Source organism: Perissodus microlepis, chromosome 22, assembly GCF_051167445.1.
Source record: "Perissodus microlepis isolate ML-2025 ecotype Zambia chromosome 22, ASM5116744v1, whole genome shotgun sequence".
NCBI lineage: Eukaryota > Metazoa > Chordata > Actinopteri > Cichliformes > Cichlidae > Perissodus > Perissodus microlepis.
This window is the reverse complement of record NC_140481.1, coordinates 24,568,058-24,592,422: the sequence shown is the minus strand read 5'-3', so window position 1 is coordinate 24,592,422 and position 24,365 is coordinate 24,568,058. Positions and strand designations below refer to the sequence as shown.

Sequence of the window (24,365 nt, the reverse complement as noted above, 5' to 3'; positions counted from 1 at the left end):
CATTCGGATTTTTAGCAGTGTCCCACAGTTTCATTTGTTAGACCAAACAATAACCCCCGAAACTGACACCCCCCACCCCCACCCAAAGGCTGATACTCCAGGTTAATCAACAAGCGACATTGATTCTTTAATCAGTTTTTTCAGCTCTGCTATATAGTTGAACAGATGATTCGTAATGATCAATCAACAACTGACACTAACACAATGTTCCACTCCAAATGTACTTACCAATAAGCGAATTTATTTCAACATCTTGCACTCTGAACCACTGCACAGAGAGCAAGAACCAAACTGGAGTCCTACTTCTTGAATGCACATACTTGGCCATTAGGTTTTTATTTCCAATTTACAGCATTTTTTTTAAAAAAAACATTTTATCATTCTAATATTGTTTCAGTTTTATTGACACCAAGTTTTTTAGAACTTTCAGATGTGACTTCTTAAGACAACTGCGCATGCGTGTCCAGGTGAAAAAAGGTATATAGCAGGGGTTTAAGCGCAGGTTTTTATTTCAGTGTGGAGGTATCCTACTGGAGGAAGTAGAGTAGCAACAATGGTACTGCCTAAGAGCAAGGAGCTGGTACCACGGACCGAGAATCGTGTGGGGCTGTTATTGAGCGTATCGTCCAATTATAGCGGCTTGGCAGCAGAAACCATGAACTGGGAGTTGTTGCAGAAAAAATACGGTTATATTTTAAGGCGGTTCCTGGAGCGTTATGTACTACCAAAGCAAGGCAACGGAAAAGGGAGGAGGTATGAAGACCGGTTTGGATTTAGAAGAGGTAAGGATGCCCAGATTTTATATCTTGCCTTGGGTTTCTCTTCTTTATTTTTATTTTGTGACCATGTTTCTACAAGTCCCAACTAAATCTTCAAAGGAAAAACAAAAACATTCAAATTTAAATCTTAAACTCGAACAGCAACCTGTTTCGGGGCTTAACCCCCTCTCAAAAAATAAGATTTCTTATGATATAATCCAAGTAAATAACAAAAACACAAACGGATGAAAAGCTACTACCTTTTATTCTGCTTTATTCAGATAAAATAAAGCAGGGCATGTGCAGCTTACTTGGAAAGTATCACTTAAAAAAGCTTCTCAGTTTGAAAAAACAAAACAAAAAAACTTACACAAGATTTGCTTTAAATGTTTTGACGTCTCACAGCACAATTAAGCATTAAGAAACTTTGATATTTTTTATTTGGTGTAACAAATATTTAGTATATACTCGGTTTACAGACAGAAACTTTATTAATCCCACACTGGAGACGTTCAGGCGTCGAATGAATGAGAAAATGAATTGAAGATATAATAGAAAAATGAATGAATACAAGGGTAATTTGTACAGTGTAAAAATGCTATTATACTTATTGATGCTATATTGTTTAAGCTGTATTTAATTTTAAATCACAAACAAAGAAATTTAGAGTATAACTAGTAAAAACAACTGCTTGCATCTCTGCGGTAGCCTACGGTGAATTTTGCCACTTGTAACCGACGCATGCGCATATCCAAACCGTCAGCAGCATCGGCAGCGGCGGTAGCTCAGTTCAGGTCAGCCCAGTCAGCAGTCGTCCACGCGTCTATCTATACTCCCGTTTCTTAAATTTAGCCACTTTCAAGCTTCGAGATACCGCCCCCAATTTCAGCGTCGGTACGGAGCCGCCAGGCCGGGACAGAGACGGAGAGAGAGGCCTCGGCCATGGAAGCGCTCGGACCCGGTAAGGATTTTTAAGAAAGCGAGAGCGGAGCGAGGAGCTGTGAGCGCGAGCCGTGTGTGGGGCGCGTGTGCGCAAATGCGTCGCTTCACTGGGGGCCGTGGCTGCAGCGAGGCCTCGCTGTGACGGGAAAACAAGCCGAGGCCCAAGCCCGTGTTTGTGTACGTACTCGTAGTACGTTAATTACATCGAACCAAGGGGGGCTCCTTTTCCTGTTAGTACCGGAGGGGGTTGTTTTTATCCACTCTCCCGCCGTGTCCGAGGGTTATATTTATGTCAGGCACGCTCTACTCGTCGTGTCGGGGCTGGCATTGTGTGAGTGGGGATTTAACTGGGACCTTCCTTCCTTCCGCGTCGTGCTGTGTTTACGTTGTTTGGTTTCGCTGTGTTTATTCGGCGTTTCACGCCTTTACGACCCGATTTCTTCAAGGGGACCGCGCGTTTGCGTCGAAATACGGCGGAATATAACGTGTTTTTGCAAAATCCCCCTCTCAGTTAAATCATATAAATCTGCCTGCATCGCCATCAGGAGCAGGCAAGCTCGTCTCTTACACCCCCCTCCCCGCCCGTCCAAGATGACAGCGATGGTTTGGGAAGACAAAATGAATGCCAACAAAACACGTTTACTCTGCAGATGTGGTGATTTTGTGGTTTTTTTTAATGTGAGGTGGTCATCGGTTTGCGCGCCTCTCCTTGGGCAGCAGCCATGCGCCCGTGAGAGCACAGCAGGGATGGATGGCGCTCTTATCGATCAGATCTGCAGGCCAGCTCCATTATAGTCTCCTATATGATAACAAAGGCACGTATTTTGATGCAATAAAGGCATGCAGTGGGAAGTCAAATCATGCACCTGTGCGGTCATCAGTCCAATATGCAGTGTTATTGTCACAAAGCTGCAAAATATGTTTAGGTCATATTCCCCCCCCACCCCACTGGAGACATTGTGTTCTTTTTTGTGTGTGGGAAACGCGCCTTTTCATAAACGAAGCATCTTGCAACAGAAAAAAACAGTCTTCATGCGACAGCATTGACATGGTTTATTATTATTTATTTATTGACTTTCTAAATGACCACACATTTCCCCGCAAGCATCAGAAGAAAGGTAGTGGCATTAGGAAGCACTAGATGTGTTATTTAAACAGGAAATGTGCTCCTGCAGAAAATGTTAAATGGATGCAAGAAGCTGTGAGGGTCCAGGCTTATTGGGGACAATGCATCCTATCTATCCTTCAGGGGTGTGTTTGGATCATTGTTGCACATAATGAAATGAAATAATGACTCCAAGTAATCAGCATTTATTATTATACATTAGTGATTGCTTATTGTGCCTGCTGTGTGTACTGTGCTACAGCAAGTGTTTAGGTTGTGGAGTTTGAATTGAGATTTTCTATCAAAGCCTTTGTTTACACGTTCATAGATGCAGACGTAACAATGAGATTTTTTGTGATGAATATAAATATGATCTGTGAACACTGCTCTAGAATTTCTCTTTTTGGCATGTTTGTAAAGCTTTGCTGCCCTTTTCAAAGGCAGTGCTTAATCTTTATTAATATTGAATTATTAATAATAATATAATATTAATATAATGCAAACTGGCCACAGTGCAGGTGTGAAGTGAATGCATAATGGTGATGATGTTGAAGTAACTGTACATCTGAATGGATTAGAAATAAGTTGGACTCTTTTTCAAAATTTCTATACATGCTTAATATCTAATCACGTTCTTTTCTTTATGACCAAAATAAACGCAAAGCTTTAATATTGTGACGGCCTTAGTTGCAGTTTTTAACTCTTCTAAATTACAGTTACAGTAATGTCTTGTAGCCCATTCTGTGTGTCTGCTGTCTCCCGTTTAGTCGTGCTTCAACAATACTCTTGTTCAGTGGTGGGGATTTCTTCAAACACAGGAAAGATGTAAAGCAGACGGTCAACTGTCTGTTCTTAGAGGTGTGAAATGCAGCAGTGAGTGGCCTATTCAGTGACAGAATTCTGAATTGGGTTGTTGTTGTCTCGAAATTGTGGTGGAGTCACACAACATGATGAATATGCAGAGATGAGTGAAAAGACAAAAGCCTGGAGGACACTGAGTGAAACTGAGAGGAAGTGTAGTAATTTTGAAGTATAAGATCCCATTTGGAAAATGCATTAATTCGTAATGGTAAACATGGTCAGTAAGACATCCTGTGTTACATTTAAAATCATCTAAGTCAGCTCGCCTGATTCTTCTGCACATCTCTACACTGATGTGTGGATATTTCTACATTGTGAATGGCCACTAAGCCTTTCTTAATGTATCTCCTCTTTCTCCTGTTCGGCGTAGTACCTTAATCCGGGTGATTTTCAGGTGTGGGCGTCAGTGTACTCCCTGTTCGGTGCTCTTAGTCTCTGACTCATCGCAGGGCCAAGCCATCATCCTCGTGCTTAGCTTTAAGCCCAGCTGTCTATGCTCCACTGTGGTTACCAGGGACATGCATAGCATTAGTAGGCTCTACAGTGCATTAGTAGGAAACCCTACTCAGAAAGTGTGAGTACACTGCACACGATCTAATGGTTTGTCTAAATTAGATCAGTGAAGAGTTGGGGGTGGGGTGTTACAGTAAGATAGGCAGGCGGAAGTCTTTGTACCATGTTTATGGTCAGTTTGGATTTAAGCTTCGAAAAGGAAGGCTTGTTTGCCTTTAGTGCATCTGTCATTTTGTGTGTAAGGGGGGAAAGTTAATTTCACTTCCTCTGTGACTCAAAGTAGATGCAGCTCGGTCTCATTTGGAGCAGAAGCACAAATTATGGAGGAAGCTCGCTGTAAATATGAGAGCTGCTATTTATATGGTATTCAGCACTGTTTAAGTACTTCATTAATGTTCTGGTTGAAAAAACAAATTAAAAGACCTGTGCAGATTGTCACTGCTGTCTTGTGTTAGTGCAGCTGACAGGTTTGCTAAAATATGTAGGCTCTGTATTAAATATTGGTATTTTTTACTGAAACTGTGCCTCGTAGCTCCATAGTGTAGTGGTTTACATATTTGCCAGACAAGAGAGAGATACCCCAGTGTGATCCCAGGAGGAAAGATGGATCCCGTCGGGGTTGTGTCAGGAAGGGCGTCTGGTGTAAAAACTGCCAAATCAAACATTTGGAGCTGCCCACTGTGGCGACCCCTTGTGAATAAAGGAGCAGTTGAAAGTGCCGTTACTGAGAATGAGCTTGTGACATTCACAAAAAACAAGACCATGTTTACTCAGAAGTTCTTTAAATTGAAATGTGTTATCCACATGTGTGGCTTAAGTTTTGTATAATGTTCAGTCGCCTGGATTGTCATCCAATACTTTTGGTTTTTGTTTTTTTTGCCTGTCCCGTTTGGTTCTTTTGCCATCAGAATTATTTATTATTTATTATTTACTTTAGGATTGTCATCCAATACTAACTTAATTATTTATGTTTAACTTTAAAAGTAGATCTATATTTTGCTTGCCTATGGCAGCAAAGCCAGCAGTTACACTCAGATTTGCTATAAGTCGTTAGTTATTGGATTACAAGTACTTGGAAAAGAGCTGAGCTTTAGACAGTTGGCCAGACAAAACTATCAGTTTCTATCTCGTGCTGGGTGCTTTTCATATTTTACAATTTAAAGTTCATGTTGGGTCAAGTTGGGGGGGGGGGTGTTAGTGGAGAGAAGAGTGGTTGTGGAGGAAGGATGACTTTAGGCATTTCACATTGAGACACATTTCTAAGTGTAGTAATGTAGCAGCTGAGGAGGCTAAATATAGGCACAGCTCTGTTTTTGGTGGAAGAGGAAGCCCTCAAAGTTGCTGTGCATCATGTCTATACTGAAAACACTTTCTACTACTTTCACACTGTGGGCTGAAAACAAAAGAAATCTATGTGCAAAGGTATCTGTGCGTATGCACAAAGGTAGACAGAATAGAAGTTATGTTTTTGCAGTTGATTGCAGGTCGTCTGTTAGCTGTATAGACACAAAGTGGGATTGTTATAAGAGTGGATTATTCATGCAGATGGCTGAATGCAGAAATTTAGTCCATGCTAAGCCTGCACTAAAATAATTTGGCAAATGGGCCCATTTTCTATTGCTATGTTTGTTATAATGTATCATTATTACTTGTTGCATTATAGGAATTATTGTACATGCCTTACAATGTCTTTGGGTTGGCTGTAGTTTAGGTGTTAGAGCAGGTCATCTGCTAATTGGAAGGTTGTTGGTTCGATCCCTCCAGTCTGCATGCCAAATGTCCTTGGGCAAAATGCTAACCCAAGTTGCTCTCCAATGTGTCCATCGGACAGTGAATGTGTGTGATTGTTAGATAGAAAGCATTTATATAGAGCATAGAGTTTTTGGGTTAGTCGGAGTAGAAAAGCGCTATATAAGATCCACCAAATCCATTTTTACTTACGCCAAGTCATTCATATGTTTCTGTTTTAAATTACAAAAGTTGTACTTTATTACATTGGTTTGACTTTAGAATATATGCATCAACAAATCTGAAAAGTTGGAGCTGGAGCGTCCAAATGATAGTATAAGGCAGCAATGAATAAAAGCACCTCAATGAAGACTATTCCTTCCCTAGTAAAACACAGCTGCATCAAAGGTGTTGGTTTTGCAGAACTGAAGGATCAAGTGTGACAAAATCCCACGTTGGAGACAAAATGTTACATAAGCAAATTATCCTGCCTGTAAGTTGTGACATACACCAACACAAATGATGAGTGCAACATATGCAGAGACGTGTAGCTTCAAGCATAATGTGGAACATTTGGTATGCCTTTTGTTGCTATCGGTAACAAGGCCAGTAGGACAAATTTAAATGACTCATCAGAGTATTTCCAGATCGTGGCAGAGAAAAGCAGACGTGCAACAAATGGCTTCTTACTTGAGCACGTATCGTCAAACATAATGTTTCATAAGAACTAATGGCTTGTTCATGTGATGGAGGAGGAGTGGGTAGAATAGAGGAGGGAGGAGGAGGGTGATCTGGGACGCGCAGGCTAGATGAGGGCATGTTGGGAAGCGTGTTTTTAGGAAGCGATGGGGAGGGTCTCAGTTGTCTGTGCTCTCACGCTTCAGTTGTTAACTGGAGCGTGTGGGTGCACGGAGTTTAGGAGGACCCCCGCAGTCCCTTAGCTGTCAGTTGACAAAAGCATTAGGCAACATTTGGTGCTACCAGCACTTATTATATTTACACATAAATATATATATTTCCTTTTAAGTGCTTAAATTTTGTGCATGCTTTAGTTTGGCTAAAGCATTCAAATGCTTTTTTTCCCTCCTGTAGAGAGTTGTATTAAGATATTTGATTTTTGAGCCTTTTAGGCGCTCTTGTGCCAAGTAATGCTTGGCTAGCCACATCAGCTGATGATTTTGACAGAATAAGCACCACATTCCCTCCTTCCTCCCATGTTGATGCAAATCAGTAGTGTTGATATTTGAGAGATGAATCCTTATCGGGTTCACTGTAACAAGAAGCTTGAGGTCTTGTGTACATATATGTGCATATATTGTGTTCTTCGGTACTTGCAGCTTTTATGATTAAAATTGAGGCTCATGTACTAGCGTAAATTGTGTATATGTACGTTTCTGTGCGTATGGGAGTTGGATGCGGACTGTAACGGTAATCCCAGACTGTCCGCATGGCACCCCTCCATATGGTCCCACTGCTGTTTGTCTGAGAAGAGCGCTGTCTTTGTCTCGGCGTAAAGGGTGGGCACCCTGTGTGTCTGGGTGGAGCAGTGGGTGGGTTGAAGGATAATTGGAGGTCATTGTTTCGCCAGCCCCTTGTTGACCCATGTAGGTCAGGGGCCAGAGTTACGGATCAATCAAAGTATGCATGTGCCCTTCAGGGTTCGAGACCATTTTAGTGCATTCAAGCAGGTGTCACTAATGAGAGTTTCCAATGAACTTGGCGTTGCGCGGTGCACATTCATCCATCAGACATGACATTTAATGGCAAGCTAAACAAGCTGTCACCACCTTTGTACACAGTTAAATGCCAAATGTGCTTTATGCGAAGTTTAAAATGAGAATTGTCTCAAATGTGGAAGTTAGGGAATCAATTTATTGTTATTGTGTTGCAAATTATTACTCTTTTCCTTTCAGGCCCGCCCGCCCCTACCTCTCTGTTTCAGCCTCCACGGCGTCCCGGCCTTGGCACGGTGGGGAAACCCATCCGGCTCCTTGCCAACCACTTCCAGGTGCAGATTCCCAAGATTGATGTCTATCACTATGATATTGAGATCAAGCCTGAGAAACGACCACGAAGGGTTAACAGGTAAAGATTCATGAAGATACTGATCGTTTTGATCTGTTGCTGTTGCAACCAGACTGCCTAAATGTCTCTGAATGTTGATTATGTGCCCTGACTATCCTGTTGGACCTCGCTTCTGTAGGGAGGTGGTGGATACCATGGTCCGGCATTTCAAGATGCAGATTTTTGGTGACCGACAGCCTGGCTATGATGGGAAGAGGAACATGTACACAGCACATCCACTGCCAATAGGGAGGGACAGGGTTGGTATTTCAGGCACATAAACTGTCAGCTCTAATGCACCATAAAGGGAGAAGTTTTGTATTTAACGGCATACCTCAGTGATTGTAGATCATATTTTAAGAAGGAAATGGCAGGCGTATTAAATGGGTTACTGGCTCAGCTTAAGGAGGTAGACTACATAATTGAGTGAAAGGTTTCCAACTGGATTTCTAGGAAAGTCTGGAACAGGAATGCGATCTGTGCTGGTCTGAGGGGTCTTTTAGATAGGACCTCTAATAGAAAATGCAGTATGCAGGCATTCATATTTCATCGACTATGTAATTTAAGCTGACAAAAAAGCCTGATGATGAAAATTTATGTTTAAAGGAAACAATAAATTTCACTCCAATAATTTAATCTATGTTTGTATCTGGCCAGTATATGTGGAAACGAGATCTCAGTAATACAAAGTGGGTTGCTAATATCTGCATGACCAGTTAAAAAAAAAAAAAAAAAAGTGTTTTGGTGCCATTTTTATGACTTACTGACATTTCATTTGCTTTATTTTGGTAACTTAAAGTCCTTTCCATCAGTTTTTGTCTGGTTTATACCCCTTGATTCTTCATTGGTGACTCTAGCTCATCTATTTGTAATCTGAAAAATGATTACATTCTTTGTTTTGCATTTCTGGGTTTTTTGATCACCCCTTGTCACACATTCTACAACCAATGTCCCTTCGCTGAGCCTTTGTTTTCATAATTCTTGGCCCTCTTCTGCCCTCAGGTGGATCTGGAGGTCACCCTACCTGGTGAGGGGAAAGATCAGACGTTCAAGGTGTCCTTGCAGTGGGTTTCTGTGGTGAGTCTTCAGATGCTGCTGGAAGCCCTGTCGGGTCACCTTAACGAGGTGCCAGAGGACTCCGTTCAGGCTCTGGATGTCATCACAAGGCATCTGCCTTCCATGAGGTATGGCTTTTCACCCATGACTTACAAACGCATCACCAGCTTATTCACGTCTTTTCTACAGTGTTGTTGATGTAATCTAATGTCAAAATAATGGCTTAAAATTTCCCTGAAAGCTGTTATAACTTAGTAATGTAAACACAGATGTATTTAGAAGAGAAGGACTTAAACATATCAAGAATTTATTGTACTAAGAATATCCAGATCAATAGAGCAGTTATTAGCATGCTCACATGCCCACTTTTGTCTTTCAGACTAATGCGTCTGGATTTTTTTTAATTGCACGTTTTAAAAATGTACCTTAATGGTTAAGTGAACATCTGGTTTGTTAATAAATGCAAAAATAATTAGATAATATAAAACCTAAAATTTGTTTTTCGGTTACACACAGGTACACTCCAGTGGGGCGATCGTTTTTCTCTCCTCCGGAGGGTTACTACCATCCTCTTGGTGGAGGCAGGGAGGTGTGGTTTGGTTTCCATCAGTCTGTCCGTCCTGCCATGTGGAACATGATGCTCAACATTGATGGTACGAACAGATTTTTCTGCAGCTATGATTTGAAATTTTATTGATTTGAAAACATCTAAAATGAGATTTTTATGTGATGTAAGGACGCTCACTGGCCACCCAGTTAACTGCCAATTGAAGCAAATATCTAACTGGCCAATCTTGACAGCATATCACTGCAGTTAGGCATGTACACATGGTCAAGAGTACCTCTTGAAGTTCAGTGTCAGAATGGAGAAAAGTGACAAGCATGAGTGAACGTGGCATGGTTATTGGTGCCTGACGGGTTGATCTGAGTGTTTCTGAAACTGCTCATCTACTGTGATGTTCCCACACAACCATCTCCAGTTTTACAGCAAATGGTCTGAAAGAGAAAATATCCAGCGAATGGCAGTTCTCTGGCAATTTTCCTTTTACCTCTGGTATCAACAAGACATTTTCACCCAGACTACTTTGAGCTGAGGAAGGCAACAGTAACTCAAATAACCACTTGTTATCAAACAAGAGCAGGAAGTGCACTTCAAAGTTTGAAGCTGATGGGCTACAGCAGCCAAAAAAAACACACCGTGCCACTCTTGTCAGCTGAGAGCAGGAAACTGAGGCTGCAGTTCACACAGGTTCTCTGAAGCTGTACAAAAGATTGGAAAAATGTTGCTTGATCAATCATTCTTAATTTCTGCCGTGACAGTTGAATGATAGAGTTTGAATCTTGCATTAAACTGATTTCTTGAACATGACAATGAGTTGACTGTACTCAAATGGCCTTAGTTAGTGGATCTCAGTCCAGTCCCCAATAGAAAGATGTGATGCAGTAACAAATTGCAACTGTGCAATGCTATCATGTCACTATGGATGAAAATGCTGCAGGAATATTTCCAGCACCTTGTTGAATCTTTGCCACCGAGAATTAACAGTTCTGAATTAAAAACGGGGTCCACCACAGTACTAGCAAGATGTGCCTAATGAAATAAGCAAGTGCTTAAAACTAGAATAAATTTTTGCATATTTCTTACAGTGTCATGACTCCCATTAGACTAGAAACACTGACTTTCTTTAGTAAAAACTTGTAAAGAAATGATTGGGCGGAAACAATTGTAAGTATTACAATGCAATTCATATGAAGTTTCAGTATGTTAGCAAAGCATCATAATATATTATATTGCTTTATAAGCTGCATTACAAATCATGTTGTGTTTATAATATGAATCTGCAAAGGTAAATAAAGGTAGATAATTAAGGGTAAAAGTGAAAGGTGCCCTAAACACAAGTATCTCCATTGAACTTTTGCACCTGTAAAGTACAGCTCAAGGTATTGGTTCACAGAAGCACACAAGGCTGTTATGTGTTTGGTCTTGAAATAGCGAAGTTGACAAAGAAATTTCTGTCAGGTCCAGATTTATTGGTTGGTTCATCTTGGCTTTTCTGTATTGGCTGCTATTCACATTTTTCCTCAGTTACTGATTTATAAAACCAGTTGAATAACTTTCTTTTTTTTTTTTTTTTTTTTTTGTCCTTAACAGTATCAGCTACTGCTTTCTACCGTGCTCAGCCTGTGATCGAGTTCATGTGCGAGGTGCTAGATATACAAAACATCAATGAACAGACCAAACCACTGACTGACTCACAACGTGTCAAGTTCACCAAGGAAATAAGAGGTGAGCACTCACAACCACCAACTGAATTAAGAGCTTAGAATCTGCCAGACCGGGGAGGTCAGTGACACACATTATCACGTTATGAATGACTTTAGACTCTTTAACTCTTCCGCACTCCATAAAAAGTTACAAAGAAACCCACTCTGGTAACTGGGTCATGCAGTCCTGCTATATCTAAATCAACTGGCGGAAGTCAAAATACTTTCTCTTTAAGCAAAAATACAGAAACATTTCTTTGACCAGTTTTGATCTTTCTTTAGCCTCACATGTTGTAACTGGTAGTTGCACAACAAAGAGCAGAAGCTGCTGACATGTTTTTGTTGAAATTCAGAACCAGATAGTTAAACTTGAAATTAAACTTTTTTTTTTTTTTGTTCTTCACTTGTAAGCGTTCTCTAGCCTCTGTGGGGCTTGTATAAGCACACTTTTCTGTCTAAAGAAAAGGCATAGCTAGCTGGAGTGTCAGTATTGATATTTCTTATGGCCTCAAAAAACCAGACTGCTAAACCTGCTAAAGGCAAACACAGTAATGTGTTTTAATTTTTTTTTATCCAGACATTGCAATTATTCTTGGTGTGTTTTTAAACAGGTTTGAAAGTTGAGGTCACACACTGTGGTCAGATGAAGAGGAAGTATCGAGTTTGCAATGTCACGCGCCGACCTGCCAGCCACCAGACGTAAGTAGCAATCCTGCACTCATCAGCAAAAGCACTGTAGTAAAGTGTACCAGTCATACCCTTATAAACCTTGTAAATGTAGAATTAAACTATGCAAACATTTTCTTATTTATTCATACTCACGGAGACTTCAATGTGGCTTGCCCACATTTTCCATTTATGCACAGGTTCCCCTTACAGCTTGAGAACGGCCAGGCCATGGAGTGCACAGTAGCTCAGTATTTCAAGCAGAAGTACAATCTACAGCTCAAGTATCCACACTTACCCTGTTTGCAAGTAGGACAGGAACAGAAGCACACCTACCTTCCCCTAGAGGTGAGAAAACCCCCCCCTTTTTTTTTGGAGGGGGGGAGATAGAAAATGTTCTCACACAGTATACCTTTAATAACAAGTTGTGACATTTTTTTCCTTTTCAGATTGCCCACTGCTGCTCCTCTTATCTGATTTTTGTTTAATTAATGAAATGCCCATTCCTCCTCCTGCAGGTCTGTAACATAGTAGCAGGCCAGCGCTGTATCAAGAAACTGACTGACAACCAGACATCAACCATGATTAAAGCTACAGCTCGTTCAGCCCCCGACAGACAGGAAGAGATCAGCAGATTGGTGAGAGTTGGTTCCCTGTTTGAGGAGGCATTGGGGGCTGGATCATCATGCTGTATTTTTAATTGTTTGCTTAGTTATAGCAACTGCTTCAAACCCAACCATGACTAAAGGAAAATTAGAAATTTGAGTGTCTGACTTGAGTGTATTTATTTAAAAGGGACAATGAACACAGTTGTCATTGTCAGTATGCTAGATTTATCTGTACATTTTCAAATGCCAGTCCCTGGCAGGTTGATTGTATTGTGATTCCTGTGAACTTGTCTTCCTTTCCCTTTCTCAGGTCAAAAGTAACAGCATGGTCGGGGGCCCCGACCCTTACCTGAAGGAATTTGGCATTGTTGTGCATAATGACATGACAGAGGTGACAGGGCGTGTCCTCCCAGCGCCCATGCTACAGTATGGGGGCCGGGTGAGTACAGACACAGGGAGGGACTGTGGCAGGGTGAGTACTGGGCAGGGGACTGCATTCTCAGGGCGCAAGCCCGTTGGGAATGCACAGGGTGGGCGTGGGGCGGGGCTTCAGAGTGAATGCTGTGACATGGGGATGTTCCAGGTTTGCAGAGGTTTTACAGCTAAGGATTGAGATGCTTATAATCTTTTAAATACAGTTAAATTAAAATATCCAAAGTGATTAATGACTTGAGTACATGCTGAATAGTATACCCATTACATATACATTAAACTGGAAGTATAGGTGATACAGTAGTCGCCTTTAACATATGCACACTTGTAAGACCTGGACCTTTCCCATGTTATAATCCTGTGGTGCATCTCAGATGTCTATTAAGTGTCTCCTTTTGCATATTCTTCCCCTCATTAAGACAGCTTCAGGATGTAAAGATCTAAATGATATTGCATTGACTGCTTTCTGTAAGTGGAAGAAATGAGATGAGGAGCCTGTGGACCACTGAGATACGCCCACTGAATTTCAAATCAGCCATTTGAGGATCTAAAGTTGAGAAGCCTAAAGTCAGTTTTTAGTGTCACGAAGGTGGCTCTTTTGACCTGGCTAGACTTGGTTAGAAGCATTTAGTTTTGGTTTTAAATCTTCATTTTGTCATTTTTGCTGTATCCTGTAACTGATTGTTTCCTGGAGGAACACAGTGTATATAAGCAACTGAAGCAGAATTTATGGTTCAGCAGGGAGAGCGTGTTCACAGACCGCGAGCGGTCTGGGGATGGCCCATCTGCCTGCAGAGGGCTCTGTGTATGGAAGCAGTGTACAAAGTATGTGGTACAGCCGGTCTGCAGGCCACTCTTGCTTGTGCTGTTTTTGGTCCGTCAGCCAGTAGTGGAGAAGAGCGAAGTTACAACATACAAACTGCTAAAGTGAAACGGAGTGTTAAACATGAAGTTTCCACTGCAGCCACTGTCGGTACTCTTCATGCGTTATCTTTAAAAAAGTACAGCATGAATATAGAGTAAAATGTTGTTGTTTTGCGGTTTTTCCCGGTGAACTCCGCTGTCGCTCACTTCTCTATTCCGGCTCACTTGTCAAGCAGTCAGCATTGGCAGTGGCATACAGCATCTGCTTCCAGCGACGTGCAGTTGAATTTTGGAGAACTGCATTGGAGCCCATCTGCAGTGAGTGAAAGCCCCTCTCCCCCGCTGTACGAGTGGTAATGTCTACACAGACGGACATATTTGCTCGACCATAAATTATGCTTTAAGTTGTGCCTTAACCAACACCACTGAATGAATCTGTTCCATTAGCTGCTATTGGAGTAGTTAAAATAATCGGCCACATTTGTAGGCTGTTAATCACAGAACATTCAGCTGTTTCAATTTCACTTTGATTTCACAAGTCAAAGTGATTTTTCCACATCTTTTTTTTTTTTTTTTTTTTTAAAAGGCTGAGACAGTCAAATGTGGCTGTTTAGATGTATGCATGTTAGAGTTTCTGAACTCTAATGTGCAGCTGCCTTTTTAGAAGTAAATTGCTGCAGTAACAATGCACTGAGTGGTTAAAATAATCAACTTGAGGTTATACATTTTAGCACTCTGTGCACTTGTGGTGATCACATCACAAGGTTAGCAGTTTTCTCCAGCATTACTGTCATGTGTAGCAAGTGTGTCATTTCACTTATTTCTTTTGTTCTTTATAGATTTCAGACAGTGCTTCAGCTGATCCACTTTGTGCAGAGGAAGAGTCAAATGACCCATCAAACGACCCCTTTTATGTGAGGCGCAAAAACCCTGAGTTAACAAAGTTAATACCCACCGTCGGGATATTTGTTATCTCTGACTGGTGTTTTAGGTTGTGTCAAGTCAGCTAATGCAATGAAAGCCTGGATATGTTCAATTTGTTCACCGCTCTGTTAGGATCTGTGATGCTGGATGGCATCACTTGCATCTATCTAGCTAAAATAAGGAATTTAATAAATAGCCAAATAGCAATAAGTTATTCGCCTTCGATATCTTGACTATTGCCTGGTAAGGCATGTGAGGCTGAATTGGGATTCAAGGATTGTGTGTAAAGGTGGGGGGTAAGGGAAATGCTGCCAACCGGAAGACGATAAGACTCTTATCCATGCAGGAATAAAGTAAAATTAGTCTTCACTTCCACTGTTTGTGCCTGTGGAGTGAATGTGAATCTATTTTTCATATGAAAATTAGAAGGTTAATATAAATACTACAGGGGCTGGATTAAAACTCCCCACTCACTGGCAGTGTGCAATGATTCTGCTAAGATAAGATTAAATTTTAATATTCCCTGTGGGGAAATATTGGCTCAGTCTTTGGCCAGCTTTCTCGTAGAGTTCTCTGGCGCCTTTTTTACTTTTTTTTTATTTATTTTTTATTTTTTATTTTTTTTAAGAGGCATATTCTCATTTGGGAGGTGGGGGAAGTACCAGTGCCAAGCTTAAATCCACTTCTGACTGCCTCAACCATACATTGCTTCATAAACCCAAGATCCTGAAAGAACACTGAATGATTTGGCCATTTGCCTGCTGGGATATTGAGTCTAATCAGCTTCTAGCATAAGTGCCCTTAATGCATACAGAAAGCTTTTTTTCCAATTTCTGTGATCACTTTGTATGAATGAAATGCACACATTTCATTCTATTCAACGTGATATAATCTTGCTGCCTTTTTTCTGTGTAATATGCGCTGAAGTTTTTATTAGTCTGAACAACCTGTAAATGGTTTTTTTTTTTTTCTTCTTTTTTTTTTTTTTTTTTTTTTTAAATAAACGTTTCAGGTTGTGTTGAAAAGAGATGGAGAACCACTAAACTTTTGGCATTCGACTGAAGTTCCATGTGGCCACTCAGTTTGAAGAACAAAGCTCCTAATGGCCTTTGGCAAATCTTATTAACTTAATTGAAAGCTTCCCTTTGAATTTCCATTCAAAACCCAACTGAAACTGGAAGTGCTCGGTGTCTCTTTAAGTGGATGCAATACTCATTATACTCATATTACTCATTAGGACCCGTGATATGAAACAATATAAGAAAACAGGTTATTTCTTGGCAATTTAAAAAGAATCAAAAGTCCTGATTTTTAATTAATTTTTTTATCTATTTATTTTTTTGCGCGCAATACGTTTACATGACTGACCAAATTGGCACTAGCCTTTGAGGGACCAAGTCATTATTTTTGGCAGCAGGGTAACAATCTACCTCGGAAAACACCCCCCACACCACAACTATGGACTCACCCAGCCCTGGTGACTTCAAGGCAAACCTAGATACTGCTAGCTTTAATTGGTGAATCAACTTGTTGAACTTGTACTGAGAGTTGGCAGCAAACCAACTGATGTTGTTACAGTTGTAGCCACATTAAGTAAAACTCATTAAATTTGTCAGCATGTCACAGCTCAACAGCATGATATCTTTAGAAATGGTTAACTAGTCTGTACTACAGTGTCTCAACATTTGCCTTTAACACATTGAGCTTTAGCATAAAAGAAGGAAGATATTTAACTATGTATGTGTACTTGACCACTGTTTCAACAGCCCCATCATCTGTCAGAGGCGGCAAGGATGGACCCAGACCAATTTGGATGGGCTTCCTGCTCCCATCTAAACTGACAGTTTCCCAGATTTTAGCTAAAAGTGAACCATTACAGAGTGAATATGTTGCAAATAATGACTTTCTATGTCTGTTTCAAATTCATTTAGGATAAAATGCAAGCAGCTGTGGCAGACTTACTAAATGTAGAGGTAAAGCGTATCCCACCACACCCACTGCCCCAAACACTTGGTTGAAGAGTAGGTATACTTCAGTCGGCCAGGACTTTGTTCGGTTGACTGCAGCCTTCAAAACTGAGACTTTTTTTTTTTCTTACACAAATCTGGTGATGCCAAAATAAATGTCATGTGTTAACACCCTTTTTTTCTCTATAAGCAATGGTAAAACTGGTATTGAGGTATCAAACATTTAAGCCTTTTAACACGTGTACAGTGTTCCTAGCCAATGTACAGTGTTTACAGGCATGTTCAGCTGTGTGTTAACCCTCTGAGGTCAAAGGATGTGGATAAAGAAAATTAAGGGAACACTCTGAAAATCTTAAATTTGATCTAAGCCCTTAAAGGGAATAAATTATATTTTTCACTGACTGTTACGTCCTCATGTTCTCAACAACTTACGCAGTGAAAGATTTTTGCTCCTAAATGTAATTTGAGTGCCAATGTGTAATTTTGAAGTGTTCCCTTATTTTTTGAGTGGTCAGTGTGCATATAACTCTAACCCTATCTCTTTTTTACATTTTGGATTAAAAAAAAATGTTTTCACATGTTTTGGCAACCAGTGGACAAAATTCTCTCACACACAAACTTTTTTTTACACATTTTTACAAAACAAAGTCCTATTTTTTTTTTTTTTTTTTTTTTTTTTTTTTTCCCTCTTCAACATAGGGTTAGGGTTAACCTTAAGGATGATTGGACTTCAGAGGGTTAATGCTTTGTTTGCTTGTAATTGTTGCAGCTTTTGTATTGGCTCATCCAACTGCAGGGTTGACTAAGAGTGTAGGGGCTCTCTCCGCAGAATAAAACAGTGGCGACGCCCAATCAGGGCGTGTGGGACATGAGGGGCAAGCAGTTCTACGCTGGCATAGAGATCAAGGTCTGGGCTGTGGCCTGTTTCGCTCCACAAAAACAATGTCGTGAGGACCTGCTCAAGTAAGCTTTTAACGGCTGTTATATTTCTTTAAAATGTTGCACTAACATTTACACTTATATTAAACACTCAGTGCTACAGTTAAATGTCTGGATTTAATTCTGTGCACAAAAATAGGAAACATGTTCTGTAAATGAGAACTCACTTTTAATACTCTTTCAACTCTTTAGATTAAGCTGCTCAATTTTTTTTCCCAACGGCATCATCACTGTTTGGGTGCAGCATGAGAAAACCCAGATTCTGAAGAGTGCAGCGATTTTAAAGCTTAGTTAACATCATATAGACATACAATCATTGATATAACATGTTGGCATTACTACTAACTCTAAACTACAAATCGAGAATATTTATACGCAAGCGGTTTTTCACAGCAGTAGATGGGAATTGCCCACGACCCTGAATTGGATAAGGGACAGTGAAGAGATAGATGGGAATTTCCATTTTCTAGCCAGTCACTTTAAATGTAATACATTGGAGACTGCTGCAACTGCCAGTGCTTCTCCTGTGTTTGTGCTTTACACAAGTGTAAAAAAACAACAACAACAAAAAAAACTCCCAGTGCACAATTAGTTGGATTTTTACTGCTGTACGCCACAGTTTTAACACCTGAGTGTGTGTGAGATCAGGTTAAAGCTCTCTCCTGCTAATGATTTGTTTGATCATACATCCCAACTGATTTATAATAAACTCTTGGGTTTTAACAGGAGCTTCACTGACCAGCTGCGAAAAATTTCAAAGGATGCTGGGATGCCCATTCAAGGCCAGCCTTGTTTCTGTAAATATGCCCAAGGAGCTGATAGCGTGGAGCCCATGTTTAAACACCTTAAGATGTCTTACGTTGGTCTGCAGCTGATTGTGGTCATCCTTCCTGGCAAAACACCGGTCTACGGTAAGAAACTTTTCTTCATTTTTATTTTCTTCTTTCTTATATGGATTAAACAATATTGTGACTGTAATCTTGGTCATGTTGGTTGTCTTGTGCAGCTGAGGTAAAGCGCGTGGGAGACACCCTCCTCGGTATGGCCACCCAGTGCGTGCAAGTGAAGAACGTGGTGAAGACTTCCCCTCAGACCCTCTCCAACCTCTGCCTCAAGATTAACGCCAAGCTAGGAGGCATCAACAATGTCTTGGTGCCTCATCAGAGGTCAGAAAGAATTCTAATTTTGTCATAGAGATGCAATTTCTTCTCTTGAATGGTGAAGATTGTTTAAATGTTCTCTGGAAATGAAATCTTCCTTGGTAATCATGTGGGGCAGAAAGACTCTTTCATGTTTTTAGCAAAAATGTGAGGATTATTAATTATACTGTTATGTTATGGTATTAGTGCTTTTTATGCCGTATGAAATTAAAAATGAAGCATACTCCTATTTGTTTTTTTTTGTTTTTTTTTTCAGGCCCTCCGTGTTCCAGCAGCCTGTCATCTTCCTGGGTGCTGATGTCACACATCCTCCAGCGGGTGACGGGAAAAAACCGTCCATCGCAGCTGTGGTGGGAAGCATGGATGGCCACCCAAGCCGGTACTGCGCCACGGTGCGAGTCCAGACGTCTCGACAAGACATGTCCCAGGTAACTACAGATGTGCTTGAAGCTGACACAGATGGTCTTTATAAAACAGATCTAATGTTTTACCTCTGTATGACCCAGCTCACCTCCATTAAACCAAAGTTTGCTCACTTTTTAATACTTTCCTGTACTAACTCAAGATTTGTTTTGCATCTTCAGGAGCAGCTCTTCAGCCAGGAAGTTATCCAAGACCTTACCAACATGGTCAGAGAACTGCTAATCCAGTTTTACAAATCAACACGCTTCAAGCCCACACGCATCATCTATTATCGTGGTGGTGTGTCAGAGGGACAAATGAAACAGGTAATACTGGCAGCATGTAGAAATTACAAACCATAAAGTTAATAGAATGATGACATGTAAAATCAAACACCTTTTGAGTTTTGTCTAAATTCATTAAATTATTTTTGGTATTTCAGGTAGCATGGCCCGAGCTGATAGCCATCAGGAAGGCCTGCATCAGTCTGGAGGAGGATTACAGGCCTGGCATTACCTACATTGTGGTCCAGAAACGTCACCATACTCGTCTCTTCTGCTCTGACAAAGCTGAGAGGGTTAGCAGTTCACCCAGATGTGTGCATTTAAGAGATATCTATTGGTCAATCTGTTCCCTAAGTCTGACTTTATTACCCCTTGCAGGTTGGGAAGAGTGGTAACGTTCCAGCTGGCACCACAGTGGACAGCACCATCACACACCCGTCCGAATTTGATTTCTACCTGTGCAGCCATGCTGGGATCCAGGTGAGCTCACATGATGATAAAGGAAATTGAGTGAAATTTGTCCAGGTTATTAACTTTTTGCAGTGGAATAGCTTCCAGAGCATTGGGAGGTTGGACAAAGATTAGAGCAACAAACAGATTTCAGGCAAATCGGTGGTTGTGAGTGAGCTGGAATAGAGCAGGAAGTCATTTCATGAAGTTGTAATGCAGTATTGACATTGTTGCATTGCTTTCTCTTTCAGGGAACCAGTCGCCCCTCCCACTACCACGTTTTGTGGGATGACAACTGTTTCACGGCCGATGAACTGCAGCTCCTTACCTACCAGCTGTGCCACACCTATGTTCGCTGCACACGCTCAGTTTCCATCCCGGCCCCAGCCTACTATGCCAGGTTGGTGGCTTTCCGAGCCCGCTACCACCTGGTGGACAAAGACCATGACAGGTAAGGGAGCCTCATATGTAACTACAACAATGTCATTATCAGATAAAACATAAATGAGTGTTTAAGATGTTTCTAAAACCTTTCAAATTAACCACATTGTTTAAGTTCTAATGTAAACTTTTTTTATTGGTTTTTAATATAGAAGTCTGTGCATCAACTCACTTTAACCTATTAGTTTAAAACTCTAAAGCATCTAAAAGCTAAATTATTAAATGGCTTTCTAATCGGTGTTAATGGTACAGAAAGGAAAACTGTTCTGACACTACTTTTCCTTTTTTGTCTTGCAGCGCCGAAGGCAGCCACGTCTCAGGCCAGAGTAATGGCCGAGACCCCCAGGCATTGGCAAAGGCAGTTCAAATCCACTATGATACCCAGCACACCATGTACTTTGCCTGAACTAGCCTGTCAGCCAGTCCACTTGTGGATCTACCCCATATATATTTTTTTCTTTTTAAATCCATCTGCCCCATTCCCCGTTTTCCTTCTTCCCTCTCTCCTTGTAGTCTTTTCTTCATACTCACTCTACATTTTCTGAATCTGCACCAAAGCGGCTCGTGGAGGGGGATTCATCTACATCCCAACGTCCAGCAGGCTCTGTTTCATGGAACAATTTCCAACCAGCGTTCCCAATCGAGCCGCCCTTTTAACCAGCAATCCAGCACTGCGAACCCACAGGGGTTTACAATGCACAAAAGAGAAAAACGCGAAAAAACAAAAACAAACCATACACACATCTACGAGTTGAGCCATTATTTTGCGTTTGTTTTTGTTTTTTCTATTTGAATGTCTGTACTCATGTGTTTGTAAGATACACTGAGCGAGAGAGTGGGCAGGCGCAAACTGTGTCCGCACAGCTCTTTAGCTCTCCCAGCTAAGCAGGACTCTTATCTACTTTTACCTCAAAGCCCTTTTGGGCAAAAATCTGTCACAAGGTCTTGGGTTTATCGGGTGGTGGGGAGGGAACTCTACATGAACAGAGATGGAGGGGGGTTGACCTTTTTGAGAATGATATCTATATCTATATATATTTTCCTTTTTATGAGCGTGTGTTTTAACTTTTTCTCCTTTTTCGGTCTTTTACAAGCGAGGTGACCTGGGTGTCCATACCCATTGCGACTTTCCTCCCATCTTAGCGAAGAATACGCAAGTCTGTGTGTCTGTGTGTGTGCGTGCATCTCTGTATATACATTTACTGCTGTATGAGAGTGTTTGTGTGTGTGTTTCATGGCAGGCCACTGAATTGTAAAGGGAAATCAAGGAGATAACTGCTGTAAATGCCTCAGATTTGTTGTTTTTTATATTCACACATACAGTACATATAAGCATATATTTACATCTATAGAGCAACTTTGAGACATATGACTTAAACAGGCCTCATAGAGGCACGTGTGGGTATTTGTAGCAGTCCTGGGTCACTTATTAAATGAAATGCTTTATTACATTTAGAGTGGTTGTGTTAGCCTGCTGCTAGCACAGGCTGGATAGGGATTTGCACCTTTGGGAGACGGCTGCTTTCTTGTGCCTCTAAACATCCTTGAATCCCAGAGTCCATTTCAAGTAGTAACTGAAGCCAGGACTGATGTGTAGCAGTAGCAACCATGGTCTGGCCTGTGACTGGTTCAGCATTGGGACCTGTTTAAAAAGCTGAAGGCATTAAACACAGTATGTTTTTATCAGTCTTGCTTTCTGTGTGAAAAGTGGTATCCAATTTTTAAAACTTCTTTTGGGCCTGGTTTTTAAGAAGGGTTATGACACTGCTGGACATTTTTAAATTTGTTTTCAAGGAACCTGGAACCAACTTAATTTTGATTTTTAAGGTCTCCTTTGCTAATGTTGGCCAATTCATTGCACTGACCAGGGATGCTAAGCAGGAACCAGAGGGCACTGTCAATCTCTTACCTTTATGCATTTATACATACGAATCAACAAAGCAGATTTGTAAAAGTTTAATATAAGATGTTTTGTGGTTATCTTAAACTGTTTTAGACCTAGTAGTTTACTGTTGTTCTCGTTGTTGTCACTGTTGTTACTATTGTGATCAAATTTTTAAGGTCGGCAGCGAAGCCAGTTATATAGCTACTAGTGTGATTTCAGGAATAGACTTCAGTTGTTGAGCTGCAGGTTGAGGGGTTGAGATTTCAGATTGGAATTTATTTCTATTCTTCTTTTTTTTTTTTTTTTTTCTTTTTTTTTTTTGTGTAGCATTCTGGTGAGAGGTAGTTCTCAGGATGGATGAATTCGCGCCTCTTCTGCAGGTTCTGATGTAACAGTGGCCGACTCTAGTTGTTTTGTAGCAGTCAGACTGGTGTAACAGGTCTGCCATGGTGGTGTACGTCCCGCACCGGGCGTTGGCTGGCTTTGATCCGATAGATGGAGACAATCGGGAAATGTTGTTATGGTAGGCAATGAGTTGAATTTAATTGTTTTTTGTTTTTTTTGTTTTTTGTTTTTTTTTTAAAAAAAACAATTTTACTCGGCGTGTATGTCAGTTATACCCATCTTACAATTCTCTATTTAACAGTATTTTGTGCTTTTTATGCATTTCAACACTGGATTAAATTGACGGTAAATATAAGCGCTGCCCTTGGGAACCCCCCCCTGCCCTCCCTTTTCTAACATGGAAACTAATGGTGACAGACGTACAATTGGCTCCCCCTAATGTTGCTTTTGGATAATAATGCAGGACAGCAGGCTTTGGGGGAAATGTGCACGCCTCATCGAGAGGGACAGCTCAGTGAAAACCCTTTTGTAATAAACCACCCGTAAAGCAGCAGGTTTACTATGAATGAGTTTGAGCTCCGTCTTGATGTGGGCGTGGGCATCAAGTGGAGAAGCAGGAAATGAGTAGCAGAAGGGGGACTGGGGAGGATGTTTTCCAGGTGTTGCTTGCAATAAGTTTTAAATGATGCAGATTAGTTTTTACAGTGTGCAGTTCTGTTAGCAGATCTGATTAAATATTCATCTGGGATCTCCAAGGGGGGAATGTTTAAATCACAATATTTGGTCATTAAAATCCAGTCGGATAAAGGCTCACTCCCTGTTTATAAATATTACAAAGCAATATTAACCCAAGTTTTCAAATATGGTTAAAAACAAAGATAATTCTACTCATTGTGATTGTTGGTCTACTCTCGCTATCAAATCTCTGTATTTTTTTTCTTTTTTTTTTTTTTAAATTTTACTTTTTTTTTTTTTGGTAAACATGATTTGCTTGTATCAATCAGTGGGAATGTGCATTCGGTGGAGTAGTTGTGTAGGCTTTAGATTCTTTCTTTCAAGTAACAAAATGTAGACTTTGCTCGCCTGCATGCCAGAGTATTGTCCTTTAAAAAAAACAAAACGACAAAAAACAAAAAAAACTGAAAACCTTTTTGGAGTCATATTTATTATGAGAGAAAAAAATATAAACTTCCTTTTTTGGGGGCGGGGTAAATGTTTATCAATTTAGTGGGACTGTTTTAGGCTAGCAATATTTGTCTGTCTCTATCTTTAAGATGTATTTTAAAGATTCCTACACAAATGTCAGTAATTTGGGAGGTACAAGCTGTTTTTTGAGGTGAGGGCTTCTGCGCTTTGCGTCGTGTTCCAAATCAAACGAGGTACTTTCTTCAAACGTGGACCCGTTAAAGACCGAACTCCTTTCCTCTGAGCCAGGTTACTGTAGAGAGCATCCATTTCGTCTTCTCGCTCCTGGTTTGTACCTATTGCCACGCCTATTGGTGGGCGCTCTCCTGTTTCCATGGCAACTCCGCTGACCCTTCACAGATATACTTCCTCTTTTGTGTAGAGGTCCCCAAGGCATTGACGGAGCAGGATTACCTCTTTTTAACCTTTTTAAAACAAGATCCATAATTCTTTCTGTGCCCCAATGGAAAGAGCATGAATTATTTTTAAATTCCTCTCACTTTGATATATTATATCTTGAC

General features: G+C 40.7%; 1 protein-coding gene across 8 annotated transcripts; it reads left to right on the top strand.

Moving 5' to 3' along the window:
• The first annotated feature begins 528 nt into the window (after positions 1-528).
• Positions 529-22,884, top strand: ago4 (argonaute RISC component 4). Of its 8 annotated transcripts, XM_084919082.1 has the most exons (21): positions 529-782; positions 7,821-7,992; positions 8,111-8,231; positions 8,974-9,155; positions 9,544-9,680; positions 11,180-11,314; positions 11,904-11,991; positions 12,159-12,306; positions 12,477-12,596; positions 12,877-13,005; positions 14,702-14,776; positions 16,718-16,759; positions 17,583-17,716; positions 18,419-18,603; positions 18,699-18,858; positions 19,109-19,280; positions 19,437-19,580; positions 19,697-19,831; positions 19,917-20,018; positions 20,240-20,439; positions 20,727-22,884. In XM_084919082.1, the coding sequence occupies exons 1-21, from the start codon at positions 554-556 to the stop codon at positions 20,833-20,835; spliced, it is 2,919 nt and encodes a 972-aa protein (XP_084775208.1). In that variant the 5' UTR covers positions 529-553; the 3' UTR covers positions 20,836-22,884. The 8 variants fall into 8 exon arrangements, with proteins under 8 accessions (XP_084775208.1, XP_084775202.1, XP_084775201.1 ...); XM_084919076.1 differs by lacking the exons at positions 14,702-14,776; positions 16,718-16,759; XM_084919075.1 differs by lacking the exons at positions 14,702-14,776; positions 16,718-16,759 and having other exon boundaries at positions 17,568-17,716.
• Positions 22,885-24,365: the final 1,481 nt, after the last annotated feature.